Below are 23,780 nucleotides of genomic sequence, written 5' to 3'. Positions count from 1 at the left end.
TAGAGTGTCTTGCAGCTCTTAATTTCCTACTACAGCCTTAATAATGTTCCCCCTGCACAGGTAGTATTTCTGGTAGGAAGTAGGTACTATTTTGGCACCGAATCTGAAATATGATGAAGCCTGTCGTCGTGGTTGGGAAGTCGCTGTTGGGAGTGTGGATGCACGCAATTTCTTTTTCATGACTAATCAGTGACAAATTTTACGGATGCCAGCCACATTCGCACCATGCTGCTTCAGGAGCCAGAGCAGCTAATACTACGCCCAAAATATTCAAGAGCATAAATCGAGGTTGTTATTACGTTAGCTTGGGCTGTATCTGGCCTAGAACCAGACACCTATAAGATTTATTTCTGTTGAGAAGATTTATACGAGGGTGCATAGATATACTCTGTAATAGGGCTGGCGGGGTGGCCATAGAGCCGCGGGACGTCCCGAGGCAGTGCGCCATACCGTGTGTAGTAAAGCTTTATTAGCTGCATTCCGAGTAGGATTTTCACACACACCTCAGACTGATGTACTTGAGACTTGACAACAGCAAGGCTGCCTCTGACCCAATTGTGTGCATATGTCCAGGGCTGGACGAGACATCGAGATGCGCCGAGAGTGCGAAGTCCTTGGCCGCTCATATCTGCTGCTTATAGCGCGTCATCCCATCCTGACCCCGAAGCAGCGGTCAAGCACGGAAGAGCCAGGACCTGTGCCTGATTGACGAGTACCTGCCCCACCACAAACTCTGTCTTATCGATAAAAATACGATATCGGGCCCAGCTAGCAAGAGCTGGCTTCTCTGGCGGGCCAGGTTCGGGTTAGGGGCTCTGATACGAGCCCGATGGTCGCACAGAGATCGCAGCCTAATAATCGTCATCGGCGATATTGGTTGGTTATTGACCACCGCGCGGGCGCTTTTGATATTGGACTTATCTCGTATCGCACTCGAGTATGTAGTGGCGTCCTGGGTCTTGATCTGGAGGTAGCTATTTGCTGAAGGGCTCTTGCTCCCCGTCCCTGGGGACCCATCGGGCAAGGAGCCGGGGACGGGCATCTGCTCTTTCGCGCGAGCGGGAATCTTGAAGGCGTTATCAGCGCCACAGCCTCACAAGGCAGGCGGCTTGAAGAAGCAAGAAGCAAAAAGCAAAAAGCAAAACGAAATCATGTGAAACGAGGCGATGGCTCTTGATCAAGTGAGAGTGGCAAGATCTAGATGGCCTTTCCTTGCACATGTACCTGTACACGGTGACATCCACCCACAGACCGGTGGGGGTGGTTTCGTGATTTGCGGTCGGATGTTGGTGATATATCCACCAAGGAGAGTGAAATGGATGGGATTATGGAAAGAAGTTGATATTGAGGTTGATATTGGGCCTGCCATTGGCGGCCTGCAGGGCGTCGGCATCTTCGCCTCGTCGGTTCAAGTCCTTTTTGGCTATTGTCCGAGGGCGCTTGATGGAGTGATAATAATGAAATGATGAATAATTCATTATGCTTCCTGCTTGCTGGGATAGGGCGATGCAAAACAGCGTGGGTCGATGATTGAGTGAAACGTCGTCCCACCGCAAACCCCGTTTGACACCGGGGAATTCTCCTGACGTGAGTCTGTTTTGTTCATGGATGGTTGGTTGGACGGGTAGCTGCCGTTCTGGAAGGAAAAATGAGCCCCAGCAATGCACGTAGAAACCTCCGGAGACATATTTCATAAGGCCAATATGTACGAAGTACTACGCAGTGTAACGCTGGGTGTTTGATTCACTGGTGCAAGGCAAATATACTTCACGGAAAGTGAAAAGATAACAAGCCGCCCAGGCTTTGGAAAAAGTCGTGTCTTCCCCAGGAGAACCGTCCTGTGAATCTCTGCCCTGTTCGTACCTCTCTCCTCCAGTTGCAATTGCAACACTCTGCAGATCTGTACACTCTTTCCAGATCCTTCTCGAAGAGCGATTCAGCCACACCACATCGCACCATTAGCAAAGGTAGACAGAGTTGGAGTCTCTGAGCCCACTGGGGATAGTCCTTGCAAAGGCCATAGGATCCAACCCGTGCGGTGGCAGATCGAGCAGTCGGACTGATCAGTGGCGTCGACCCATTTCCCTTATCAACTTCCACTCCTTTCTTTTCCCTGGTCTCCTCTCCGTCTCTGGTTCTGGTTCTGGTTCTGGCTCTTTCTGACTTGTCTGTTTCCACCTGCCTCTCATCTGAATCCTGCCCCTCCTCCTTCCCCTCATCCCCCACTTCGGTGCGACACTGATAAAGCTGCTGTGGTGCTTCCGGGCTCCAGTCTTGACCGTATCCATCGAGCACCGCAGCACACCTCACCTCACCCTCACCACCACCACCACCACCAGCAGGAGGTCGACCTGTTGAGCTCGTCCTCTGCTGGCCCGGTCTTCATTTGCAGCTGGTGGATGCTCCAGCCCTCGCGCGGCTGCTTGCCCTTGCGATCCGCCGGTCTGCGCAAGGCGACCAGTTGCTGGTGTTGGTTGAGTTGTGTTTCTACGGCCACACACCTGCTGGAGTAATAACTCTACTCTACCTTACACACTCACCCTCAAGCCTCAAGCCTCAACCCTCGCCCTCCCCCTCCACCTTGAATCCTGCTGCTCGCTCGCCAATCGCCCACTGTCCACCGCCGCCGTGCGCAACCCCACTACCACCTACCACCTACCACCTACCACCTGTCTATTATTGCACCACCACCACTAAACTACCCACTACCACTAAATCAACCACTAAACTGCCCACCAACCACTAAACTCAACCACTAACACCACTAACCACCACCACCACTCCCACTACCACCCTCCGCCAGCCCACCGACCACCGACCGCCGACCACCCGAAACATCTCTTGCGTTGCGTTTGCACATCCCAGAAATTTTTATCAAATTGCATATCTCACTCACTACCGGCACCGACATCACCTCACTGGACTGGACTGGGCCTGTTCTTCTTCCTCTTCTGCTGCCCGTCCGCTCGTTCGCTCTGTCTTCTTTCTCTCTCTTTCTTTCTTCTTCACGATGACCGTAACCGCGCCGTCTGCACCCGCACCTGTCGTCGCCGCTGCTCCCATCTCGCAATCTGCCTCTGCCAGTGCCGCCATCGACCATGCCTCGAGACACGACCCCCAGCCCTCCTCCACTACCGCCAGTTCCTCCGAACTCGCCAGTACAAAGATAAGCCTCCGAGCTGCCCTGAGACAGTTCCCCGACTTCCCCATCCCCGGCATTGACTTCGTCGACATCCTGCCGCTCTTCGCCGACCACTCCCTCCACACAAAGCTCATCCGCGCCCTCGAACTGCAGGTCCTCACGCTGAATAAGGGCGTCAAGCCCGATGTCATAGTGGGCCTCGACGCCCGAGGGTTTCTCTTTGGTCCCAGCCTGGCACTGCGCCTGGGCGCTGGTTTTGCACCGGTCAGGAAGCGGGGGAAGCTGCCCGGGCCAACCCAGGAGGCAAGTTTTGATAAGGAGTACGGAGCGGACGGATTCCAGATTCAAAGCGATGCCGTCAAGAAGGGTCAGTCGGTATTGGTGGTGGACGACATCATAGCCACTGGTAAGAACAACTGCTCGTCAAGTTGTGACTCAACATGTCTAACGCAACATAATTCAGGTGGTTCTGCTGCGGCTGCTGGGAAGCTCGTCCAGCAACTCGGCGGGAACCTAATCGGATTTCTCTTCATTCTCGAAATCGACTTCCTCAAGGGAAGAGACGTGCTTAACGCTCCTGTTCATACGCTGCTGAGTGACAATATGGGTAGTGGAAACTAATGCGCTCTATGGGATGGATGCCTTAATGCGGGGTTTCTTTGGCGTTGGGTTATTTAATTCGTACGGGGGCATTCAACATAGACAGCATTGAAACTTGCAGCATTTCGTTGAGTTTTATTACATCCCGCTTTTGCAGCGCCGCACACGCTTACATGGAGCGAGACTTTAATTCGCAATAGATATCTAGGGAGGTTGGGGGGGTGGGAGCTCTACTTGCATTCAACCGCCAGCTTCTCGAACAAAAAAGCATGCTTCGGAGTTTAGTGGGGGTGGAGGTGGTCACATAGCTCGCAATGGACTTCTCGATTTTCTCTCCTCTAAAACTCTCACTTCGGCCTGCTATGCCTATGATGATTTGAATTACATGGTAGGCTGCAACTACCCATATAACTTGTCCATTATAGTTCCTACTTCCCCCAAGAAGGCCCATGACCGATAATCCAAGGAGCCTTTAACAAACCGCAGCCATTCCCCCCTTTCCCCACTTCTCATTGGTCTGAAAGAGGGGCAATGGCGACACAGAAATCGCATCCTACAAATCTCCGCTCCGGTATGTAACATCCACAGACCTGGGGAAGAATTAAGGTTACCTAGGTAATCTCTAAAGTACTATGGGTAGGGACCGTATGCGATGCACGATTGAGAGATGTGGTTACATCCTACGAAGTACAACCGCCGTGGATATCTACCCTGTATCAACAAATTTGATGCAAAACTTTACTAATGCAAATTCCTATCCGTAACAACTTCAAAACATATCCGAAAAGCTAACACAAAATACTACGTACCCCTATTTCATTTATGACTCAGGTCGCTGTCAGGGATCGTTCGCCGACGGGTAAACCAGATGCAGGAGGAAAAGTGTTGCGGAGTTCGGCCGGCTTCCCACATGTACTCAGGGAAGGACTACTATAGGCCAGCCACTTTAACTGTCTCCATGCCTTGGAAAAATACGTAGCACTGTGGAACATTCTCAGATATCCTCAGTATTATAAAGAATTGAATGGACTCCGCTCTTCTTAGTACACAGTGATTATTTTCTTAAAGCTGACATATTGGCGGGGTATCTGCATATGGCATGCTGCTTTTATCCCTCTAGCTGCTGTTTTACAGCTTCCAGGTGTCGAGCATACATCTTACATATCTGCAAAGAATCGAAACAAGCTAACTTATGTGCGCATGAAAGATGCACAGCAATGCTGGAATACGATTATGCGTATAGAAAGTGTAAGAACGAATGGTAAGTTTCTCTCATGCAGCATCTTTTTTGCAACTTCAAGATCTCGTCGCTGCGGTTCAGCATCGCACCATGTCTTCAATTTACTGTCCAAGCATCACGCAATCCTAATTCCAGGTTGCTCCAGTAGGCGCAGACAAGACTGTGAGAGCTTTGGATCTAACCTCCAATGGTGGCCCTGCTCAACGAGTAGCCGCTCATGATGCCCCCATTAGATCCCTAGGGTTCGTCAATGCTATAACGAGTCATGCTCTCATGATCGTGACCAATTCGTGGGATAAAACGGTGAGATACTGGGATTTAAGGTCCTCGACGGCTGTGACTACTCTGCCCTACCCTACTAGGACAAGGTCTATCCTCTAGATGACGGATGCATTACCTATTATTGCCACAGTAGAAAAGCTACATCAATAGGGTACCGTTAACTTAAATTACCCATTTACAATCTCCGAGGCAAGACAGAGTCTATTGAAGGCACATACGAGAGTAGTCAGTTATGCTATACATACAGACAGCTTTGCGATAAGAAGATAGAAGGCCGATGTAGATTTCAATATATCAAACCCGAAGATACATCGTATATGTGTCTATCCTCTCGGGTGATGGACGGCATTTGAAGAGAGCTTGGGGAAGAATTAGAGGCCTTTAGGGAGTTGCTGGGTTATGGTCTTTGGCTGGATTGAAGGTGTGTATTGTGTATTGCGGAAGAAAATTCATGGGACGTTCAATTTTTGAGCCGGAACTTGACGTTAGGTTATGAAAAAGCTGATAACTTCTAACTGCAGTTTTCATAAAGTTGGAACACTCACGTAATGTAGTCTGACTGCAAGACTATTATGGATCGGACCAACGCGACTTCTAGCTGGGAGCTCTATGAAGAATATCGTACTCATTAGCATCGTCTAGCATTATTTACACGGAATACGTTTCGTATGTTTTGGGAGCTAACAAACTCGTTGGAACAATCTTGGAATTCGATCTTGACAAGCCGTTCTAGTGAATATGAGAAGGAGGACCACCCAGCCTGTGAAGCTCAATCTAAAGAAGAGCTATATCATTAATCCGAACTAGACCCAAACCTGAAAATGGCATCCAATGATTTAAGAGCAAATTAATATATGACGGTGGTAATGATTTTGACAGTAATAATTATCTTGACAGTAGCTCAACTCTACATCACAAGCTCTCAAATGCCATTATATAATATTTACTTTATTTCCCCCCATACTGGTAATAGAGAGTCATAAAATTCGGGAAATACGCCGAACAAAGAATACAACCTGTTGTATCATTTCGCAAAAGTGCGAGGAAAAGCACTTTTGCTTCTGCCATGCGGTTGGCATTGAATATGAGGACAGCATACTTGTCGATTTGTATCTCCATTTTATACCCACAGGGTCCAGATGTAGAGTGCTCCCGTTGTTCGTTACTTGCGGAGTGTCTCGATGTGGAAAGTGTTCACCCATCTTTTTCAAAGACCATGAAATATGCTCGCTAGAGTAGTTCAGTGCCCCGAGATGTTATTTTTCTACTGTTGAATTGAAAATGCGAATACCGTAATTTGCACGATGTGTCCCAAGGAAGTTGTCGGGTCTCACTACCGAGGAATATATAAAAAGGGGGGGAAATCACGTGTAACTTTATACAATCTAAACAATACTGGATGAACAAAACCAAAGCCGAAAATTAGACCACTCACTACGGAGCCAATGCTTCGGTGATTCAAAGTTTCAAGCCCTCCAATATCCCAGTATAATCCCCAGATGTGATAATACTCGAAAATAGGGGTTATATATCGCTTCTGATTGGCTGTTAGACAAGGTCGAAAGCGAGGCTGAGAATCGGAGATTGTTACCACCGACTGTATTCTAATGTCTTGCGCCCATGACAACACCATCATAGCTTCGTTGACACCATCAATATGGTCGCCGAGGCATCGCGACCTCTTCTCCTGCCTCAAAATCGAAAATTGCGGCATCTCCAAGGCATATACTTCCGCAATCTCGCCTTAACAAGGCCGCGCGGAAAAACAATTGACGATGCCGCCCTTAATAAGACTCCGCAGAAGCTCGAAGCCCTTCGCGAATCACAACTTCATCATGCACACTCCTCCGGGGATTTGCGGCGGCCGAGTTCGCGAAGAGATAGCTCGAGCTGGGTGGGGGGCGATCCTGGATCCCGTCAGAAGAGGCTCGAGGATGTGATAGACAGCCGAATGGCAGACACATTCTTTACGCTGCATTGCGAAGGGCAGGATGATCCTATATACGTCAGCGAAGTAATGGAGAAGACTATGAATCCCACATTTCGATTCTTTGACCTCTCCACCCTTGGTCCAGCTATCACACGTCTGGATACGGTTATGGTCAGGATATGGGTTAAGAGGGAGGGCTTTTCGCCGCTTGTTGAGGAGGAGGTAAAACTCCCCGCACTGCAATTCATCGGCACTCTCGAAAACCACCCATTTCCGCCCAATTGCATTCTTTTCCACCTTGCCGATGGCATTTACACCACCGAAATGACCTCCAAACCTCCGAAACCGAAACCCGCGCCCGAATTGCCGACCTCCTCCTACAGCGCCTTAATGAGGCTGGCGAACCTCGACGAATCCATACAGGATGCACTCGCAACACGAGAAGAGCTAGCGAATCAGATCAACGTGATCTTGAAAGAAACACCAATTGATGAATCTCCACAAGCGCGCGAAGAGGCAGCACTTGCCCAACGTTATCTTACTTCGGAACGCAAGCTGCTCAAGCAATCCTCAAGGAGACGCGCAGAGTTGAAAGCTTCAATAGCCGCACGCAGAGAGGCCATTCAATCCGGCCGAGAAGCACAAGCACGAGTATTGGATGATATCACCAACGCCCAAGACAAGCTCGCACAATCGCGAGCGTGCTTGAGCAACACGGCAGCAGACACCCGCCAACAGCGGCGGCGTCTATGCGAAGAGCTCCTATCTATATTCCCCATCGAACCAACCTCCTCGCCACTCCTCTTTACAATCTGCTCCCTTCCTCTTCCGAACTCCCAATTCGACGATGCGGATGAAGACTCCGTTTCCGCCGCCCTGGGATATGTCGCCCGTGTAGTCGAGATTCTGCAATACTATCTCAGTGTCCCCCTTCCATACCCCGTTACGCCCTACGGATCTCGATCTATAATCAATGACTACATCTCCACAATACAAGACAACCAACGCACATTTCCCTTATTCAACAAAGGCACTCTGCGGTTTCGTTTTGAGTACGGCGTCTTCTTATTAAACAAGGATATCGAACGGCTCGCCGAAAGCCAGGGATTGAAAGTTTTGGATATTAGACAGACGCTGCCGAATTTAAAGTATTTGCTTTATGTGTGTAGTGCTGGGACGAGTGAGTTGCCTACGAGGAAGGCGGGCGGTGTTAAGGGACTGCTGAAAGTTGGCCGGCCGTGGGATGCTGGGAGCGTGAGCAGTAGGAGGGGCAGTGATGATAGTGGAGCTGGTAGTGGCGTAGGGGATCAGCTCCGCAAGGCGCTGGAAAATGGTGGCATAGATGCCAGGAAGGGGAAGGGGAACGGAGGTGGGCCTGGAGTCTTTGCAGGGACTCATGTCAAGAGTTTAAGAACGCGTGGTCTCAGAGAGAATGTCGTCAAGTAATGAGACCAGTTACCAGTGAAAATGGTAAATGCAATGCAACTACACCCTCGTCACCTGCTGGATCTGATGGTGTTTGTAAGTTTGAAAGTTAGATACCTTCATTCTCCAACCAGGTTTTATTCGCAACTAATATTTCTTCCTTCGGTGGTGCTTAGGTAGTGGGCGAGTTGTCACCATTAAGCCACCTAGAGCAGTCTCTCCTTTTCCTTTTGGCTGCCAGAGGAACTCGGAACAGCAGGTGGCCAATAGCCATGGAAGGGTGAGATGGTATCGAACCACTAGCTAAGAGGCTGAAGTAGTCATAATACAGGCCATCAAGTCAACTCCTTAGGAGTCCAAATACCCCCGCCACCCTACCATCCCTCCCGAAAAAACTCCTTTGATCTCTCAAGGCAGATTATTTTCCAATGTAGCGTGGCCCTGGTCTTGTCCCGAGGAGGATGCCCCTCTACAGTATTTCGTATTTATTTTTATCTTCAGCTTTTACTTTTATCCTCTCTGTTCATCTCTTGAGTCTTATTCTTGCATAATTTCAAATTTCTGTAGCGAAGTCCCAAGGCGGTTTTTATATAGGACGAGCCAGACATTCCATCGGTGCTCTAGTAACCGACCTTTCATACTTTCTATTATAACTTTATACCGGAGCTCTCCCGAATACGCTTGCTAATCTTGGTTGTGTTTGTGCGTTTTCGCTATTTGTTAAGCGTTTTGGCCACTTGTATTTTAACATATTGCTGCTCAACTTCACTTCTGTATTTTAACTTGACAGGAGCTGTTGGGAAAATTTTGTTAAGATATTTGGAGGTATAAGACTTTGAAAGATTATTCTCAAAAATTAAATGCCGTTTCTATAGGCTAGCAGGTCGTCATCAACTTATGGGCTTGCCGGAACCTGCTGCAGGTCAACCGCCCAATCGCTTGTTCCTCCAAAATTTAAGCCCTTGTACCTCTCAATGCGGGATGCTTTCGTCTTATCAGACATATAACCCACCCATTGATTGGTAGGGTATAAGAGTATGTCAGAGTCACTACCGCCGTCATACAACTGTCTAACTCCTGAAGTGCCAGATCCTATAATCGTGCCAATCTCTGCATTGGAAAGATAACCGGCAGTCTGTGTGCAATTTCCAGGTGTGGCCCCCGAGTTCGGGCCTGTATACGTACACGTTGGCCCTCTGCAGCCGGGAATTGTCATCTCGAAGGACCGTCCATAGCTAGAGACCCCTACTAGGACCTTACTTGATTCAACGCCTGCTTTTGTGATCATCGCCAATGCGTCCAAAGTCTCGGTGATATTTACGTGGGAGCGTAGGCAATTTCCCCCTGGGCATCCGTCTTGGGAATACTCATGACCATAATCCCACTGGCCGTGAAGATCATACGCCATAAAGACAATATAGTCGATCGTCTTCGACATAGCGGCAATAGGAAAGCCCTTGAGATAATAGTACGAGGCTGGTGCTGCGATTGATACTGTCTTCCCTGGGAGTTTTCCCTTGAGTACAGTAATGAATTTCAGGTAATTGGGGCCGTCACTTGGGCTACTCTGAGCGTTGTCAGGATCGCCAGGATATTCCCAGTCAATATCGACACCATCTAGGTTATTTTCAGTAATAAAGTTGGCAATGTTTGTAGATGTGGCCTCTCGATTCTGTGGACTCATTCCGCTACGGAAAACCTGATTGTCGAATGGAGATGCGGACAAGGTCCAACCCCCCAACGAAAGGACTTTCTTCATCGGCGTTTGGAATGTTGTGAATCGGTCGAATTGCGCCTGGACGTCGGAGGGTATGTTAACTTGGTAGGTATCGGCTGTTAGGCCAGCAAATCCGAAATGGATGTGCGTGTATTTCGTGGCATCGATCTGGTCCACGTCCATATGTACACAGGGCCGGGACGGATTCCACCCTTCAAAGTACGCAACACTCATAAAGCTGGCTGGCGCAGTTCCGCTGACAATATCAGTCCCACAGTTGGATATACAACCATTGGTACCGGGAGCAGCCGTCCCGGGAGGGCCCGTCCCAGAAGGAGTGCAGAATTCCGGCGTCGTCCCGCACTGCCCCCATACATCACAGCACGCTTTCAGGGGACACGGGTTGAGGCTGGCAAGACTGACGCCCGAAGGAGGCGGAGAAGTTCCCGGCACCTGTGGACCGCAGATATAGCTGGGTACGGGAGCAGGCATAGGAGGGGTTCCCGTGCTAAGGCATATATTGACTTTGGGCTGCAAATTGCCGCAACCGGTCCAGCCCCATGTGTTCTGGTTCCACGTCTCGAGATTGTCCACGGTAACAGCATTTGCAGCGGCAATTTTTGCACACCAGTCTCCAGATTGGACGACGTATGAAGCACAGGAGCCATCTGGATTCTGAGTTGGGACAGGAAGAGAGCCAGACGTGCAGCATACGATCTGGTCGACTTGCAAGGTGGAGCAGAAGCTTGAGCCGGGATTGTACTGTTGGAAGTCGGCTAGGGTAGTACCGCAAGCCGTAGCTAGGGACTGGCAACTGTCGCCCGAGGTTACGGTGGTAGTCCTACAGAGATCGCGAGGACGAACGGGCGCTGGGGATCGAACGTCGATCTTAGTTGGAACGGGGATGTTGATATCCTTCAGTGAATCAGTGCCGTCGCCCCCTGCTAAGCAGCTACCATTAGCCCAACTGGCTACTGCACTTTGGACGAGTTCAAGCTTGGAATCCCCCGTAGCCGCCACGATTCCGAAGGTAAAGTCCGCCTTAAGATCCGACCCACAGACTTGAAGGAGCAAGCTTTGGGAGACACCTTTGTCGTTGACGTGGGTTATGAAATCCTGGACTGCCGTGGACTTCAGAATGGTGTCTTTAACGAGGGCACCTGCGAAGACACCAATTGCCTCGTTCTTGTTGGAGGCAAAGACCAAAGATGTATCAGCATTAGCGGTGAGATATTCCTGGACCTTGCGTGTCTCGTCCACTATATTGGAAATGTCGGCATTCTGGGCTGAATTTGAGTTCCACCAGGCTACCTGCACAGCAGCGGTTGTTGGATTTGTGGCTTCAGTTCCGCGATCAGAGAGCGATTTCCGTCTTCTAAGGGCTCTCTTGGGACTGGACTTTGACTGGGTCTGAGTACATGCCCTGATGGTGGTGGTGTGTTTCGTGGGGCCGCCAAGAGGGGTATATACCGCAAAATCCAACAGCATTGTGTCGTGACAGAAATCGAGTCTGTCTACGCTGGAATAGGCGGTCCAGTTACCAGGCTTGCTACCTGATACCGCACATGAGACTGGGCAAGGATCTTCTCCGCGGAGGGGTACGCTGCTGGTATTGACTGCATTGGAAAAAACACCCAGCCACAGGAGGAGAGCGAATGTGAGTTTGGCCGGATATTTTAACCGCGTACTACTAGTAGTAGTAAAAGACATTATGTGCTCGATTGAGGCGAGGATTATTACGAATCTCTCGGTGTTGTCAGTGGGTTATTCGATCTTCCACTCAATCACAGAGATATAAGGCAAGTGATTTTGACTGAGTTGGACAGACAGAAGATGTGGGAGACATATCAATATATACATCATCCATCGTCTTTCAGAGGGCCAGGAGGTTTTGGTAACCTCGTATCCCATTGATACTGCGCCGCGTTTTCAATTTGCGTAGACGCAGTCGCCGATGACTCTTGTCAACCTAAATCATGTCTGTGTGAGCATTCGACCGATTACGAGATTCAAATAATGAAGTCCGGGGTATTGAGCCGTTTTACTCCTGGGGTTTAAAATTGCTCACCAGCAAGTTAGTGAGTCTTTATGCGGGAATTTCGGCGCAACGTAGCGCTGGTATATGTTTGGATAGGCTAGGTACCTAATCTGTCGGGGTCGCCTATATATGTTCCCTGGTGATAATAAGCAGGGTAAATTAACTTTAGGCGTATTGTGCCTGGATCCCTAGCTCAACACCTGGGGTAGTCACCCTAACGTTAACTGCTGCTGGTCGTGATTACGGAGTATAGGACGTCGGTGTTCCCTGGGGCGAGATCTTCAATTAATATTCGTATCTGCAGCCTTACGAAGTATATCGAGCCAAGCTTTCTTACGCGCAGGAACATCTAAGAGGCTCTTCCCAAGCCGAGGTAGCAAAAGCCCCTGGGATGAGGAGAAATGGCACCCTAGATTCCGAAAACAGTGTCGTGGATGCTACGCTTACTTCCCTTCCCTTTTGTTGAAGGAAGAGTATTTTACGTCACATACGATACCAGTTGGCCTTCGGCCGTCCCGTACTCTTACTCACAAACCCAATTGAGAGGTATTTGGTTTTTGGAGCTCGGCCACCTGTGGAGTTTAGACATAGGTCATTTATTTCTAATAGTCCGAAAAATAGAGATCGGCCAGTAGCATGGGTAGGTGCACTATGGTAAACCGGTCCTCCTGCTCAACCTAAGTTCTGAACTCGCTGTTCCCGAATTGAAGCTATTCGCACCTTACTATCGCCCCCGGATTGTTACAATCTGCCACTGCCTCCTTACCCCTGAATATGTCCAGCTAATTAGCGCTGTTTATGTTAGATTGGCTCTAGAAGAACTGCATAGCTGCTAGGCCGAAGCCTCTAAAGGATGACAAAATCAAAAAGAGGAAATTAGAGGTTGGAAATCAGCCGAAAGAGGTTATATATGAGCTATGGGTTTGTTATTAATATGCCATACTTCGTAGTCGGATAGGTTATCGCAGGAATACAAAGACTCGACCTACGTATAAGCTAGCCTGGGTAGAGAGCAATGGAGAGATTTATTTCCTTATGGTTTTGATTATAATTCTGACCACTATAAATGCTTACGATAGTGTTACGACAGGAAGGTGTGAAGAGCTTCAATTTAGGTGTGACGGTATGGGTGTAGATAGGGACTATGATGAGCAGGCGGAACAGTTTACTATGGTGCACATACAGCGGTACTGCAACTTTAGAGCTGACCCGTGCTATGGGTAGATCTCCATTTCCCGGAGCATTAGAAAGAAACACCGTTTTGAAGTATCGTTAATTACTAAGTAGTATAGACATTAACTTCACGGCTATTTACTAGAGCCCTATAACCAAAAGGCCTAATTACTAAGTACCTAAGCATTGCTATATTAGAAGTGCTCCAAAGCGTTGGCTGCTCTGTAAGACTAGAATTATGACTCTCGAATCCTCCTCAGCACAGCTCGACACAACTCGTATAGCTGAAGTTCGTCGTCCTTATGCTTGTATAATGTGCGATTTCAGAAATACGGCGATTTCGTAGTGTCATAAGTCAGTTGATAATAGGGACATCTCGCATCGGCCTTTGGCTCGTCGATGAGCGTAACGCCTGTCCCACCGTCACATCCGAAACAGGCGAGGTTATTTCCGTTGCTGTCAACTCTGTCCCATCCAGGACCCGCTCCCCAAGGATCCTTGATGAAGCCCGCCCAAGAGGCCTGTATCGTTTTACTCAGCTTGGCCTCAGCAAGAGTGGCATTTTCGGTCGGGTAAGTACCCCAGATAAGCCCGAGATCTGCTGTGTGATAGGCACCCAACTCGGTGTAACCGGGCAGATGAATATTGGGGAAGGAAGCATTCTGGTAGGACCTCCACACCGGAACACCGCTCTGGGCCACCGCCTGGGAGACCAGCTTAGCTGGCTACATGTGGCACAATTAGTTAGTGTTTCTCTAATCAAAGAGCCGCGACCGCTATACTTACACATTGATACACAAGCTCCGTGTATACCTGCGTTGCGGCGTAGAACAGAGACAGTCCGTCCGTCTGCATAATAGAGTGCACAAGGGCGGTGAACTGGTCAACCACCTCCTTGTTTCCTCCAGTGAAAATGGAGAGGAACTGAACCAACTGATCCTCGTTGAAGTTTGCGATGTCCACCCCGTAAACACTAGCGAGCACAGTCCCTTCCTGAGCCGATGTCCCAATGTACAGCGGCACCTTCGCCGCGGCACCTGCAGCCCGCTTGGCAATATATGGCAGCTCAACCTGTGTCACCCCATCGTTCACAGGACTGAAGTCGAGCGTACTGCCGGTTAATAGAGTATTGATAGTCCGCGCGTCTGCAGCCTGCATGCAAACAAGCTCGACTTGCGGCGAGGTATTGTTGCAGCCCAACGTCGAGGCCAGCGCGGCCCAGGAGGCTGGGCCACTGTTTCGGTCAAAGGCGCTCACTGTGGCTTGGCCGCTTGACTCTCCCGCGGCGCGGAATGGTGGAATCAGGGGAGGTGGAAAAGTGTCAACTAATCGATCGACTGAAGACGCACCTGACGATTCGCCGGCTATCGTTACTTTCTTTGGGTCGCCGCCAAATACATGGATGTTCCTTTGCACCCAGTCAAGGGCCAGTCGCTGATCGAGGAAGCCAAGGTTGGTCTTAGTGAGAGGGAGGGCAGGAGAGTTGGGGAAGCCAAATACTGCACAGGCCGAGTTAGAATATACGTCTCAGCTTGGAGATGAGGTTTGATATACCGTTCACACGATAATTTAAGGTCACCACTACGATGTCGTGGTTAGTAGCAAAGCTGGTGCCGTCAAGAGTCGCGATATGAGAGGATCCAGCTTGCAGGTTGCCCCCATGGAACCAGACCAATACGGATCGCTTTGTTGTAGGGGGTCTCCTTGTTCCAGAGCATGTATCAGGTGTGTAGACGTTTAGAGTGAGGCAGTCTTCGCTCTCACCAACGTTCTCCACTGCACTAAGTTAGTGGATCTGTCGCTGGGAAATACTCGTAACATGCTCAAGGACGTACCTGAATCTTGCTGATGGCAAATGTGACCCCATTGACTGGCATCGAGAGGCTTCTTTCCGAAAGGGGCGTGGGGAGTCGGAGGCAAGAATCGCCTTGAGCCCACAGGAGGCTCAGCATAAGGGATGCCGAGGAACTTGTTGACTGTTACCTTCGACGAGGGCAGAGAGGTGGCCACGCCGACAACCGTCCCAGCATCGACAACTGCAGTTGGTCGGGGCGTGTCACGTGCCGCTGCCACGCAGAGTAGGAAAGAGGTGAAGTATATCGCAGATTTCATCTTGAAGGTTGGCAGGATTACAGTTACTCATTCCACGAGCTTCAAGTTCTATTTATGCCCAGCGATGCAGCGTGGCTATCACGTTATGCTTTCCCAATAATTAAGCTGCCTACCCGTATCATCTCGTATCTCTTACCTAGGTAACCGAAAATCCTTTGGAATATATCAAGAAGCTATTGCGGAGATACGGTGTAGAACTATGTGACAGCTTTAATTCGTCAATTGGGCGAGAATATACCCGAGATGTGGGGTTGTTACGGGATGATGCCCCGGATTTCCGGGGTAGTGAACTAACTACAACCTACATGGTACGAATGGCCTACTTTTTACGAAGTACATCTTGATAGGTTTTTGCCTCCGCGCCAAGGGTATCAAATCGCGTCTAGTATCTTTCAATACGTGCAAGTGTAATGAATTGCTAGGCACCATCACGTGATCCTTCCCCCTAAACAGGGTTCTGTGTTATGTACCATTTAGCCGAGAGAGAGCAAATGTAACTTCGTCTATTAGTTGCAAGCACCTTCTTGTAACGATACATCAAATGCTCAAACTGCATCCCCAAAACCCCCAATTGCCACAAAAAGATTGAAGAATGGCTCTCTCAAAACATAGAAATCTAAATGCTAATAAACCGAAAATAAAGATATATATATTTCTGCTACTTCCTTGGAAGTCTAGCTGTTATCTATTTTTATTTCCAATTCCAAAAAAAAAACCCAACCGTGTGCGTAGGTACAACTGAAGGTGTACTCTAGGAAATCCAAACAGGCATTAGGCACTACTTTAATAGTACCGTCGAGGTGAGGCCATACATCGGATAAGTCTTGCCAGCAGTACCTATCCTAGCCATGCTCTTTCTAAAATCCAAACCAGGATTTTCTAACATGACGGCTGCTAATACGGCTCAGGAGGGCCCGGCGTCTCTTTTCCACCGTCTCAGAATCCTCCTCGACATCCTCGACGTCCTCGTTAGCTGTAGGCTCCGTGCCATTGGATGGTTTTGGCGCTACTGATTTTGTTGTTGAAGCTTGCGTTGCTTCAGCTGTTTTCGTAGGTTGTTCGTTATCGGTTGTTTTAGCGTCCTCAGAATCATTGTCGTCCTCGACGTCTTCTTCGTCCTCATTAGGTATAGGCTCCGTTCCATTGGATGGTTTTGGCGCTGCTGATGTTGTCTTTGAAGCTTCTGTTGCTTTGGCTGTTTCCGTAGGTTGTTTGTTACTTGTTGTTGTAGCATCCTCTTCAACATCTTCGTCTTCAGCTTCCTCGTCTTCAACCTCATCGTCCTCCGTAGACTCCGTGTCATCGGATAGTTCTGGCGCTGCCGATTTTGTCTTCGAAGCTTCTGTTGCTTTAGCTGTCATCGAAGCTTCTGTTACTGTGACTGTCTTCGTAGCATGTTTAGTGGTTGTTGTTGTAGTAGCCTCCTCTTCAACCTCCTCGTCCTCAACCTCCTCGTCCTCTTCAACCTCGTCTTCCTCAGCAACCTCCGCCTCATCTTCAACCTCCTCCTCGTGTTCAACCTCCTCATCCTCAACCTCCTCATCCTCAACCTCCTCCTCAACCTCCTCATCTTCAACCTCCTCATCCTCAACCTCCTCCTCGTCTTCAACCTCGTCTTGCTCAGAAACCTCCTCCTCCTCAACCTCGTCCTCAATCTCCTCACCCTCAACCTCCTCGTCCTCAACCTCCTCCTCGTCCTCAACCTCCTCCTCGTCTTCAACCTCCTCATCCCCAACCTCCTCATCCTCAACCTCCTCATCCTCAACCTCCTCCTCAACCTCCTCATCTCCAACCTCCTCATCTTCAACCTCCTCATCTTCAACCTCCTCATCTTCAACCTCCTCATCTTCAACCTCTTCATCTTCAACTTCGTCGTCTTCAACCTCTTCGTCCTCAACCTCCTCGTCTTCAACCTCCTCGTCCTCAACTTCCTCCTTGTCTTCAACCTCGTCTTGCTCAGCAACCTCCTCCTCCTCAACCTCGTCCTCAACTTCCTCGTCTTCAACAACCTCCTCTCCGTCTTCAACTACATCCTCATCCTCAATATCCTCGTCTTCAGGTTCTTCGTCTTCGTCTTCAGCCTCCTTATCTTCAATCTCTTCGTCTTCGACTTCTTCGTCTTCAACCTCTTCGTCTTCAACTTCTTCGTCTTCAACCTCTTCGTCTTCAACCTCTTCGTCTTCAGCCTCCTCATCTTCGGCTTCTTCGTCTTCGTCTTCAACATCTTCATCGACAGCTCCAACTTCGTCGCCAAAAGAATAACACTTCTCTTCGAATTTAACAAGGCTTGCCTTCGTATACAATTGTTTATTAAAGAACTCTTGGTGGTCTATAATTCTGCCGTAGTATCCTGTCATTTTCACATCCGCGTCCATACCCCCGGTGACAGTAACACCTTTAGTCTTGGGGTTCTCCATACACACCCCCTCTTCATCTACGAAGAATCAGTATTGACTTCATTTCGGGACGGAATAGAAGTGTCTTACCCTCCTCAGACGTAGCATTTATCTTGATACTTGGAACATGAACACCAACGTCCATTCCATAAGCACTTCCTATTGGGGGGGTTGTTAATTATTTCATTTTGGGACCATGGGGTAGGATTATATACCGAAGAATTCTGCTTCAACGGAGATTGCAATCTTTGTGTATATTTCGAAGGAAGCATCGATACCAGAGCTGATGGTCATAGGTTTGGTCTCCATGACGGGTTTCCAGTTTCCCGCACCAGTACCGGATTTCCCAGTGAAATCGACTCTCGCGCTTGCGTCTTTGGGCAGTGCGGCTTTTACACCGGTGGTGATAATAGAAGTCCCGTCAGCCTCGGCATCTTTAAGAGCAATAGATCCCGAGAGTATCATCTTGGGTCCAAAGGAGATGATATGTTGGAAAATGGCAAAGGCAGGTATGGTGAGTTCCCCGAAACGCATGTCACGGTTCAAGTCTCCAGAGCCCTCGATGGTCATTGCAAGTTTCATGTCAATACCCACACCGGAAGGCTCTACACTCATCCAGAATTCATCGACCTTCGGCGGTATCATGGTCCCTTTGACATGGCCCCCTATCTTTAACGTACCGAAAGTTTTGCAGTCTATGCAAGCAAGGTCGATAGAGAGGCCCGAGGACGACTGGTGCTGCAATACGGTTTTATTGATTGTCAAATCCAACGGGAATGATGCCACTTTGGGTTCCACGTTGATTGTGTTGGCGGCAAGTTCTTTAGCTTTCTTCTCAGCCAGCTTGGCAGCTCGCTCTGCCTCTTGCTTTGTTTTTTCTGCCGCCTCCTTTGCTTTTTCTTCCACCTCCTTTGCGGCCTTTTCGGCTGCCTCTTTCGCAGCTTTTCCGCCATCCACTACTGTCTCGATGATATCATCAATACCAAAGGCGCGACGAGCAAGCACGTTGGATGTAACATCACTACCCCAGTCAAACGTAAACATGGTGGTAAGGGATTCCCATGTGGTTTGGGCAGCGTTGAAACTGACCATTAGGCCGGGCTCGTTGTAGGTGGCATTGTTGACAATCCAAGGATTGGTCCCTGGTTTTCCTGGACAGTCATCGACAAGCATGATGAAGGTTCGGTTGGCATTGAAATTGACCCATTCCCATTTGTCGACGGCGATGTTGTATTCCTCATTCGAGATAAACTCCAAGGCAAGCGAGGGCTCGCAAGTAGTAGACTTGAGTGCATTTCCGAAATGGTCCGTAGAGATAATCAGTTCTTCATTGCCTGTCTCCAGCGTCACATTGACGAGGATGGATGCTAGAAAGGAAAAGCTGTTAGCGAAGCATATTGGATGGAGAGACATTACTCACTGTCCTTCGCGCTAGGTCCAAAGATGAGACTCAATTGTTGTTGAAGTGCAAAGTCAGGCACGGATCTGCGGGATAACCCGAGGTCGTGACTCGACAGAGGAACCAGCTGGATGGTTCCATCTCTTGCTACGTCTGCGTTGGCACTCCAGAAGAATGTTAAAGCTAACAGAAATGACAGTATAGGGTGAAGCATAGTTTGATTGAACATAAATTTTAAATGAGTGACGAAATAGTAACAGTGCCACTGTAAAGGGCGTGGGTTGAAACAAAGTTCAAGAAGGCACTGACTAGAACGGGTAGCAAAAGTAATGAAGGAATATAAAGAAAACCAAACGGGGATGAGATGGGATATGCATTGCAAGAATACAACTTGTAGTCATTCAAGTACAGTGCCCCTGCCACATATCATTCTGTTTCAGAAATTTCAGAAATAGCAATGATTTAACTTAGCGCGAGGAAAAAAGCTCCCCATCCTGAAAGGAAGATGTTGATGTAATGGAATGATCACGAGCTGCCGAGGGTGAGAAACCAAATGAGATACGCATTGGCACTCCTTCTATTTCTAAAATGGTAGCCCTAAAGAGTCTTGGTATTTTGCCGCAGCTGAAAAGGATAAAATTGGTGTGGTAGGTACCGAGGTTGTGTGTGCAAGACGTAAAATCTCACCATACCTACCAGTCCCCACATTGAACTGCGTAGTTAAGGATGAGCATACCTGCACTTAGAACTGCATTTAGTAGCGGTGAATGTTCTCGTTGAGGTTGATACCAAGAGAAGGGGATCGGAAGGATGCCGGGGGCGACTCGCTTCCGACAATGATTAGCTGCGGCTTGGATGCAAACGAACTGCTCGTATTGGTCGATGTAACTCCAGCGCCGCTGTGCTTACTTACCAAGGTACCTTGGTACTTCCTGCTGGATCCGTGGGATCCGGAGATACAAGACTCAAGAGTGATAGAGGCATGGAGGGATTGGATTAGGGCAAAGAAATAGGAAAAGTAACGTGGTAGTAGCCCCCACCTATCTACATAGAGGTGTAGACCTGATCGAACAACTTCGTACGACCCACAGTCTTCAACACCTCGTTGCCAAGTAAGTGAGTGCCGCCCAGCGGCGCATTCGGTGTTACCACCTCCTGTGCAACAACTGGGAAAATATCGTAAAAGATACCTATTTGCGCCTCCCAGTTAGGCCGTGAATCCGCCGCCGATACGAGTTACGAGTATATCGAGAACATTACACAACACGATTTTAAGCGCAAATAATAAATTTAATTTAGACCACACAAATGATATACATCTAGAGGGCGTAGCCAAATAGTATGATAGAACTAAATCTAGAAAAATATAAAACAAAAATACGAAATCGCGAGAGCATCAAATCAGGCCGCATCGGGCGGGCATCTGCGAGCGACTGTGCGAGTCGATTGAATTGATCCCCTCGTAAACAAAATCTGCCTTAATTTCTATCCTTACAAAAAATGCATCAGCGGGTACGATAGAACTCCATAACTTGCGCACCGCCACTTTAGATCCTAATAGATGTCTGGACGGGCAGTGCACTCTCCACTCATCAAAAGGATTACGGAGTAGTAGTTGGTGAGGATTCGGCCAAGATATCGCCCAAAAAACATGAAACACATCCATTATTGGCGACTCCCACGAGATCTCGCTAAATTTAGGAGTGACTATGGTTTGCGACTCCTTCATCATGAAGTGTTGAGCATATAGACTCTTAGAAATATCTCGGTATTCTCTCTTTTTTTCTTCATCCGCATTCGCATCACTTTCCTTTCTCTTGTCCTTAAGTCTTCTATTTGGAAGCAGACATTCATTCCTGAGTCTCTCACGAATACACACTCCTTTATTTTCGAAACTCAACTTTCGCTTGAAGCATATATACAGTCTCATTCATTACCTGAAACTACTTTCAAGAGGAAAACATCTATTTTGATTTTGGGAACATTCAAAGACACGCCTGGTCATGAAGACGATTCCCCTCTTGACGGCTCTCCTGAGTCTCAAGGCACTTGGAGTTTATGCTCTCAACTGCAACACTGCCGATCCTCTCAAGGCAGATGGTCCCTCAGGGGTGGATATCGCTAGTAGTCTTCAGCTCGGAGGGAACGGAACCATTGACGACATTTGCAATAATAGGTTCAAGGACATCGGGGCCGGACCTATCATCTACAATGCTGGGCCAATAGTCTTTTCACTCTCCCAGACCGAAGGAGTGCTACATCCCAAGGGGGATTGCAAGTCTGCCCTGACTAGCATTATCTCTCAGTGCATCGTCACCCAGAATGTCTGGGGAGGTTCTGTGGAAACAGAGGGGTTGTTGTTTGAAATTATGGAGGGGGGGGACGACGATGAGGATGCCGATGAGGATTACGATGAGGATGACGATGAGGATGACGATGAGCATGGAATTCAAGCCCGTGCTAATAAGAAGAAAGGGGGGGCAAAACCAGCAAAGGGTACTAAAGCGAAAGACAAAAAGGTCAAGTCTAAGAAGGTCAAGACCAAGAAGACTAAGACGAAGGCGACCAAGACCAAAAAATCCACATCAACCAAGGTCAGCACCAGCAACTGCCAGGAGGCAACCGGCAAGGCAAAAGGGAAAGGGAAAGGGAAAGGGAAAGGGAAAAAGGGTGATAAGGGGAAGCGAGCCGAGCCAGAGGGAGACTCATGTTCAGCTCCAGAATTGGACTGCTCGAAAGCTTTCGCCGTTGCCGCTAAACAGCTACAGGAACTCCAGCCTCTTGAAGCTAGAGATCTTTTTACGTCGCCGATCGATGGACGAGACTTTTACGTTGGTAGCATGTCCGGCATGGCGCACTATAGCAATATTCAAAAGCGAGGGCCGAAGAAAGGCAAGTTATTCAGTATAAGTTGGAATGCAGGCTCCTCTCCAGACGTTAGTAACAAAAGAACTGTAAGTGATCATAAACTCTCTACCTTGAGTCTATTCTAAATGATATCTAGGATACTTTGGCATACTACGGCTGGGATTTTCCTAGATCTTGTGACGACTATACTTGGAAAGGACCGTTCACTAAGGCCGAAGCCAAAAAAATAAGAACTAAGGGATCACCAGAGTCCAAAAAAGGTAAGGCACCACTAAAAAAGCACAAGACTACAAAAGGAAAAGGAAAATCTGATAGGTAGATGTAGCAAAGTACGAGATCGAGCACATCATGGAATGGCAAATTGTCACCGGGTTTTTCGACTGGATCGCTACAACTAAGGCTAAAGGCAATAAGTTTCCTAACCCTGACGGCAGCGACAAAAAAGTAGATTTCGCCACTTACTTCAAAGCAACATGGGTTATGGATGGAGAAAATAAAGATCCAGGACAGACATTCGAATTGGTAGCCTCAGACGGCACACCAGAGGGGCAGCCTTTAACGCCTCGAGAACATCTAGCTTCTGTCTATCCCTCAGTAAATGAACATATCGATGAATTCGTATATCTGGAAGCAGAAATTAATGCTCCCGCCAAAGCTCAAGTAAGTTTTCCCCACCGAGAGTGGTACTTCACTGGCTAATAAATATTCCCTCTGCAGACGTTCTCATCGGCAAACAAAGACACTGTATTTTCCAAAGATACAACGACGAAGAACATCGAGAGCCAACCGGCGAAGGTGGACAAAAAAAGTGGGAAGAAGAAGGGGAAGGATGGAACACCCGAGACACAAATAATTCTGCTAAAATCGCTTATTGGTGTTCGGAAGTACATGAGAACCCCAGCGATCAACGAAACCTTCAACGCCCAGCAGAAACGCATGGGGGAGATGTTGGGAAAACTGGACTCTCAGCTTGGAAAGCACCCCAAAAAGGCCATTGCAGCAACGGACGATGAGGAATCAGAATCAGAATCAGAATCAGAATCGGAAGCTGATAAAACCGATTTTGCCTGGCAGGAGATGGGACTTAAAGCATTGTGGGGTGAATGGATGGACTTGAGATTTGAAACAGGTGTGAAAAGAATGAATTTTGAGATGAACGACGGCATCAAGAGACTTGAGAAAATACCCAAAGCCGACAAGAAGTTGAAAGAGTCTATCGCCAAGCTCAAGAAGGAATGGGATACTGAGAAGAAGAGCGCTTGGGACATGCCATGGCCAAAGCACCCCAAGGCAGAGGTGAAGATACCAAAAAAGGACAAAACAACAGATGATGAAAAAACAGAGGTACGTCGCTATTAAAATAGCCCAACCTACTCCATGAGACTAACATATATCTGCAGGACGAAAGCGAGTAAGACGAGAAGAAACCGGCCGAGAAATGAACTATCTAAGAAGGGT

The 23,780-nt window shown here is 48.5% G+C and overlaps 6 protein-coding genes across 6 annotated transcripts; 3 read left to right on the top strand and 3 right to left on the bottom strand.

Moving 5' to 3' along the window:
- Positions 1-3,010: 3,010 nt before the first annotated feature.
- BP5553_08425 (PRTase-like protein) lies at positions 3,011-3,763 on the top strand (the record flags this gene model as incomplete). The annotated part of the gene is made up of 2 exons (XM_032017048.1): positions 3,011-3,548; positions 3,606-3,763. 2 exons carry the CDS (start codon positions 3,011-3,013, stop codon positions 3,761-3,763), a joined length of 696 nt encoding a protein of 231 aa, XP_031866479.1.
- A 3,158-nt stretch (positions 3,764-6,921) lies between these two features.
- Positions 6,922-8,640, top strand: BP5553_08424 (Uncharacterized protein; the record flags this gene model as incomplete). The annotated part of the gene is made up of 1 exon (XM_032017047.1): positions 6,922-8,640. One exon carries the CDS (start codon positions 6,922-6,924, stop codon positions 8,638-8,640), a length of 1,719 nt encoding a protein of 572 aa, XP_031866478.1.
- An 874-nt stretch (positions 8,641-9,514) lies between these two features.
- Positions 9,515-12,046, bottom strand: BP5553_08423 (uncharacterized protein; the record flags this gene model as incomplete). The annotated part of the gene is made up of 1 exon (XM_032017046.1): positions 9,515-12,046. The coding sequence occupies one exon, from the start codon at positions 12,044-12,046 to the stop codon at positions 9,515-9,517; it is 2,532 nt and encodes an 843-aa protein (XP_031866477.1).
- A 1,824-nt stretch (positions 12,047-13,870) lies between these two features.
- BP5553_08422 (Uncharacterized protein) lies at positions 13,871-15,659 on the bottom strand (the record flags this gene model as incomplete). Its single annotated transcript, XM_032017045.1, has 4 exons — positions 13,871-14,272; positions 14,334-15,046; positions 15,102-15,323; positions 15,383-15,659. 4 exons carry the CDS (start codon positions 15,657-15,659, stop codon positions 13,871-13,873), a joined length of 1,614 nt encoding a protein of 537 aa, XP_031866476.1.
- Positions 15,660-16,516: 857 nt separating this feature from the next.
- Positions 16,517-19,668, bottom strand: BP5553_08421 (uncharacterized protein; the record flags this gene model as incomplete). Its single annotated transcript, XM_032017044.1, has 4 exons — positions 16,517-18,093; positions 18,146-18,214; positions 18,271-19,422; positions 19,476-19,668. The coding sequence occupies 4 exons, from the start codon at positions 19,666-19,668 to the stop codon at positions 16,517-16,519; spliced, it is 2,991 nt and encodes a 996-aa protein (XP_031866475.1).
- A 1,789-nt stretch (positions 19,669-21,457) lies between these two features.
- BP5553_08420 (uncharacterized protein) lies at positions 21,458-23,737 on the top strand (the record flags this gene model as incomplete). Its single annotated transcript, XM_032017043.1, has 5 exons — positions 21,458-22,408; positions 22,459-22,582; positions 22,648-22,982; positions 23,040-23,666; positions 23,723-23,737. The coding sequence occupies 5 exons, from the start codon at positions 21,458-21,460 to the stop codon at positions 23,735-23,737; spliced, it is 2,052 nt and encodes a 683-aa protein (XP_031866474.1).
- Between the last annotated feature and the right edge of the window lie 43 nt (positions 23,738-23,780).

Source organism: Venustampulla echinocandica (assembly GCF_003357145.1).
Source record: "Venustampulla echinocandica strain BP 5553 chromosome Unknown scaffold_8, whole genome shotgun sequence".
NCBI classification, from domain to species: Eukaryota; Fungi; Ascomycota; class Leotiomycetes; order Helotiales; family Pleuroascaceae; genus Venustampulla; species Venustampulla echinocandica.
This window is presented reverse-complemented; position numbering and strand designations above follow the sequence as displayed.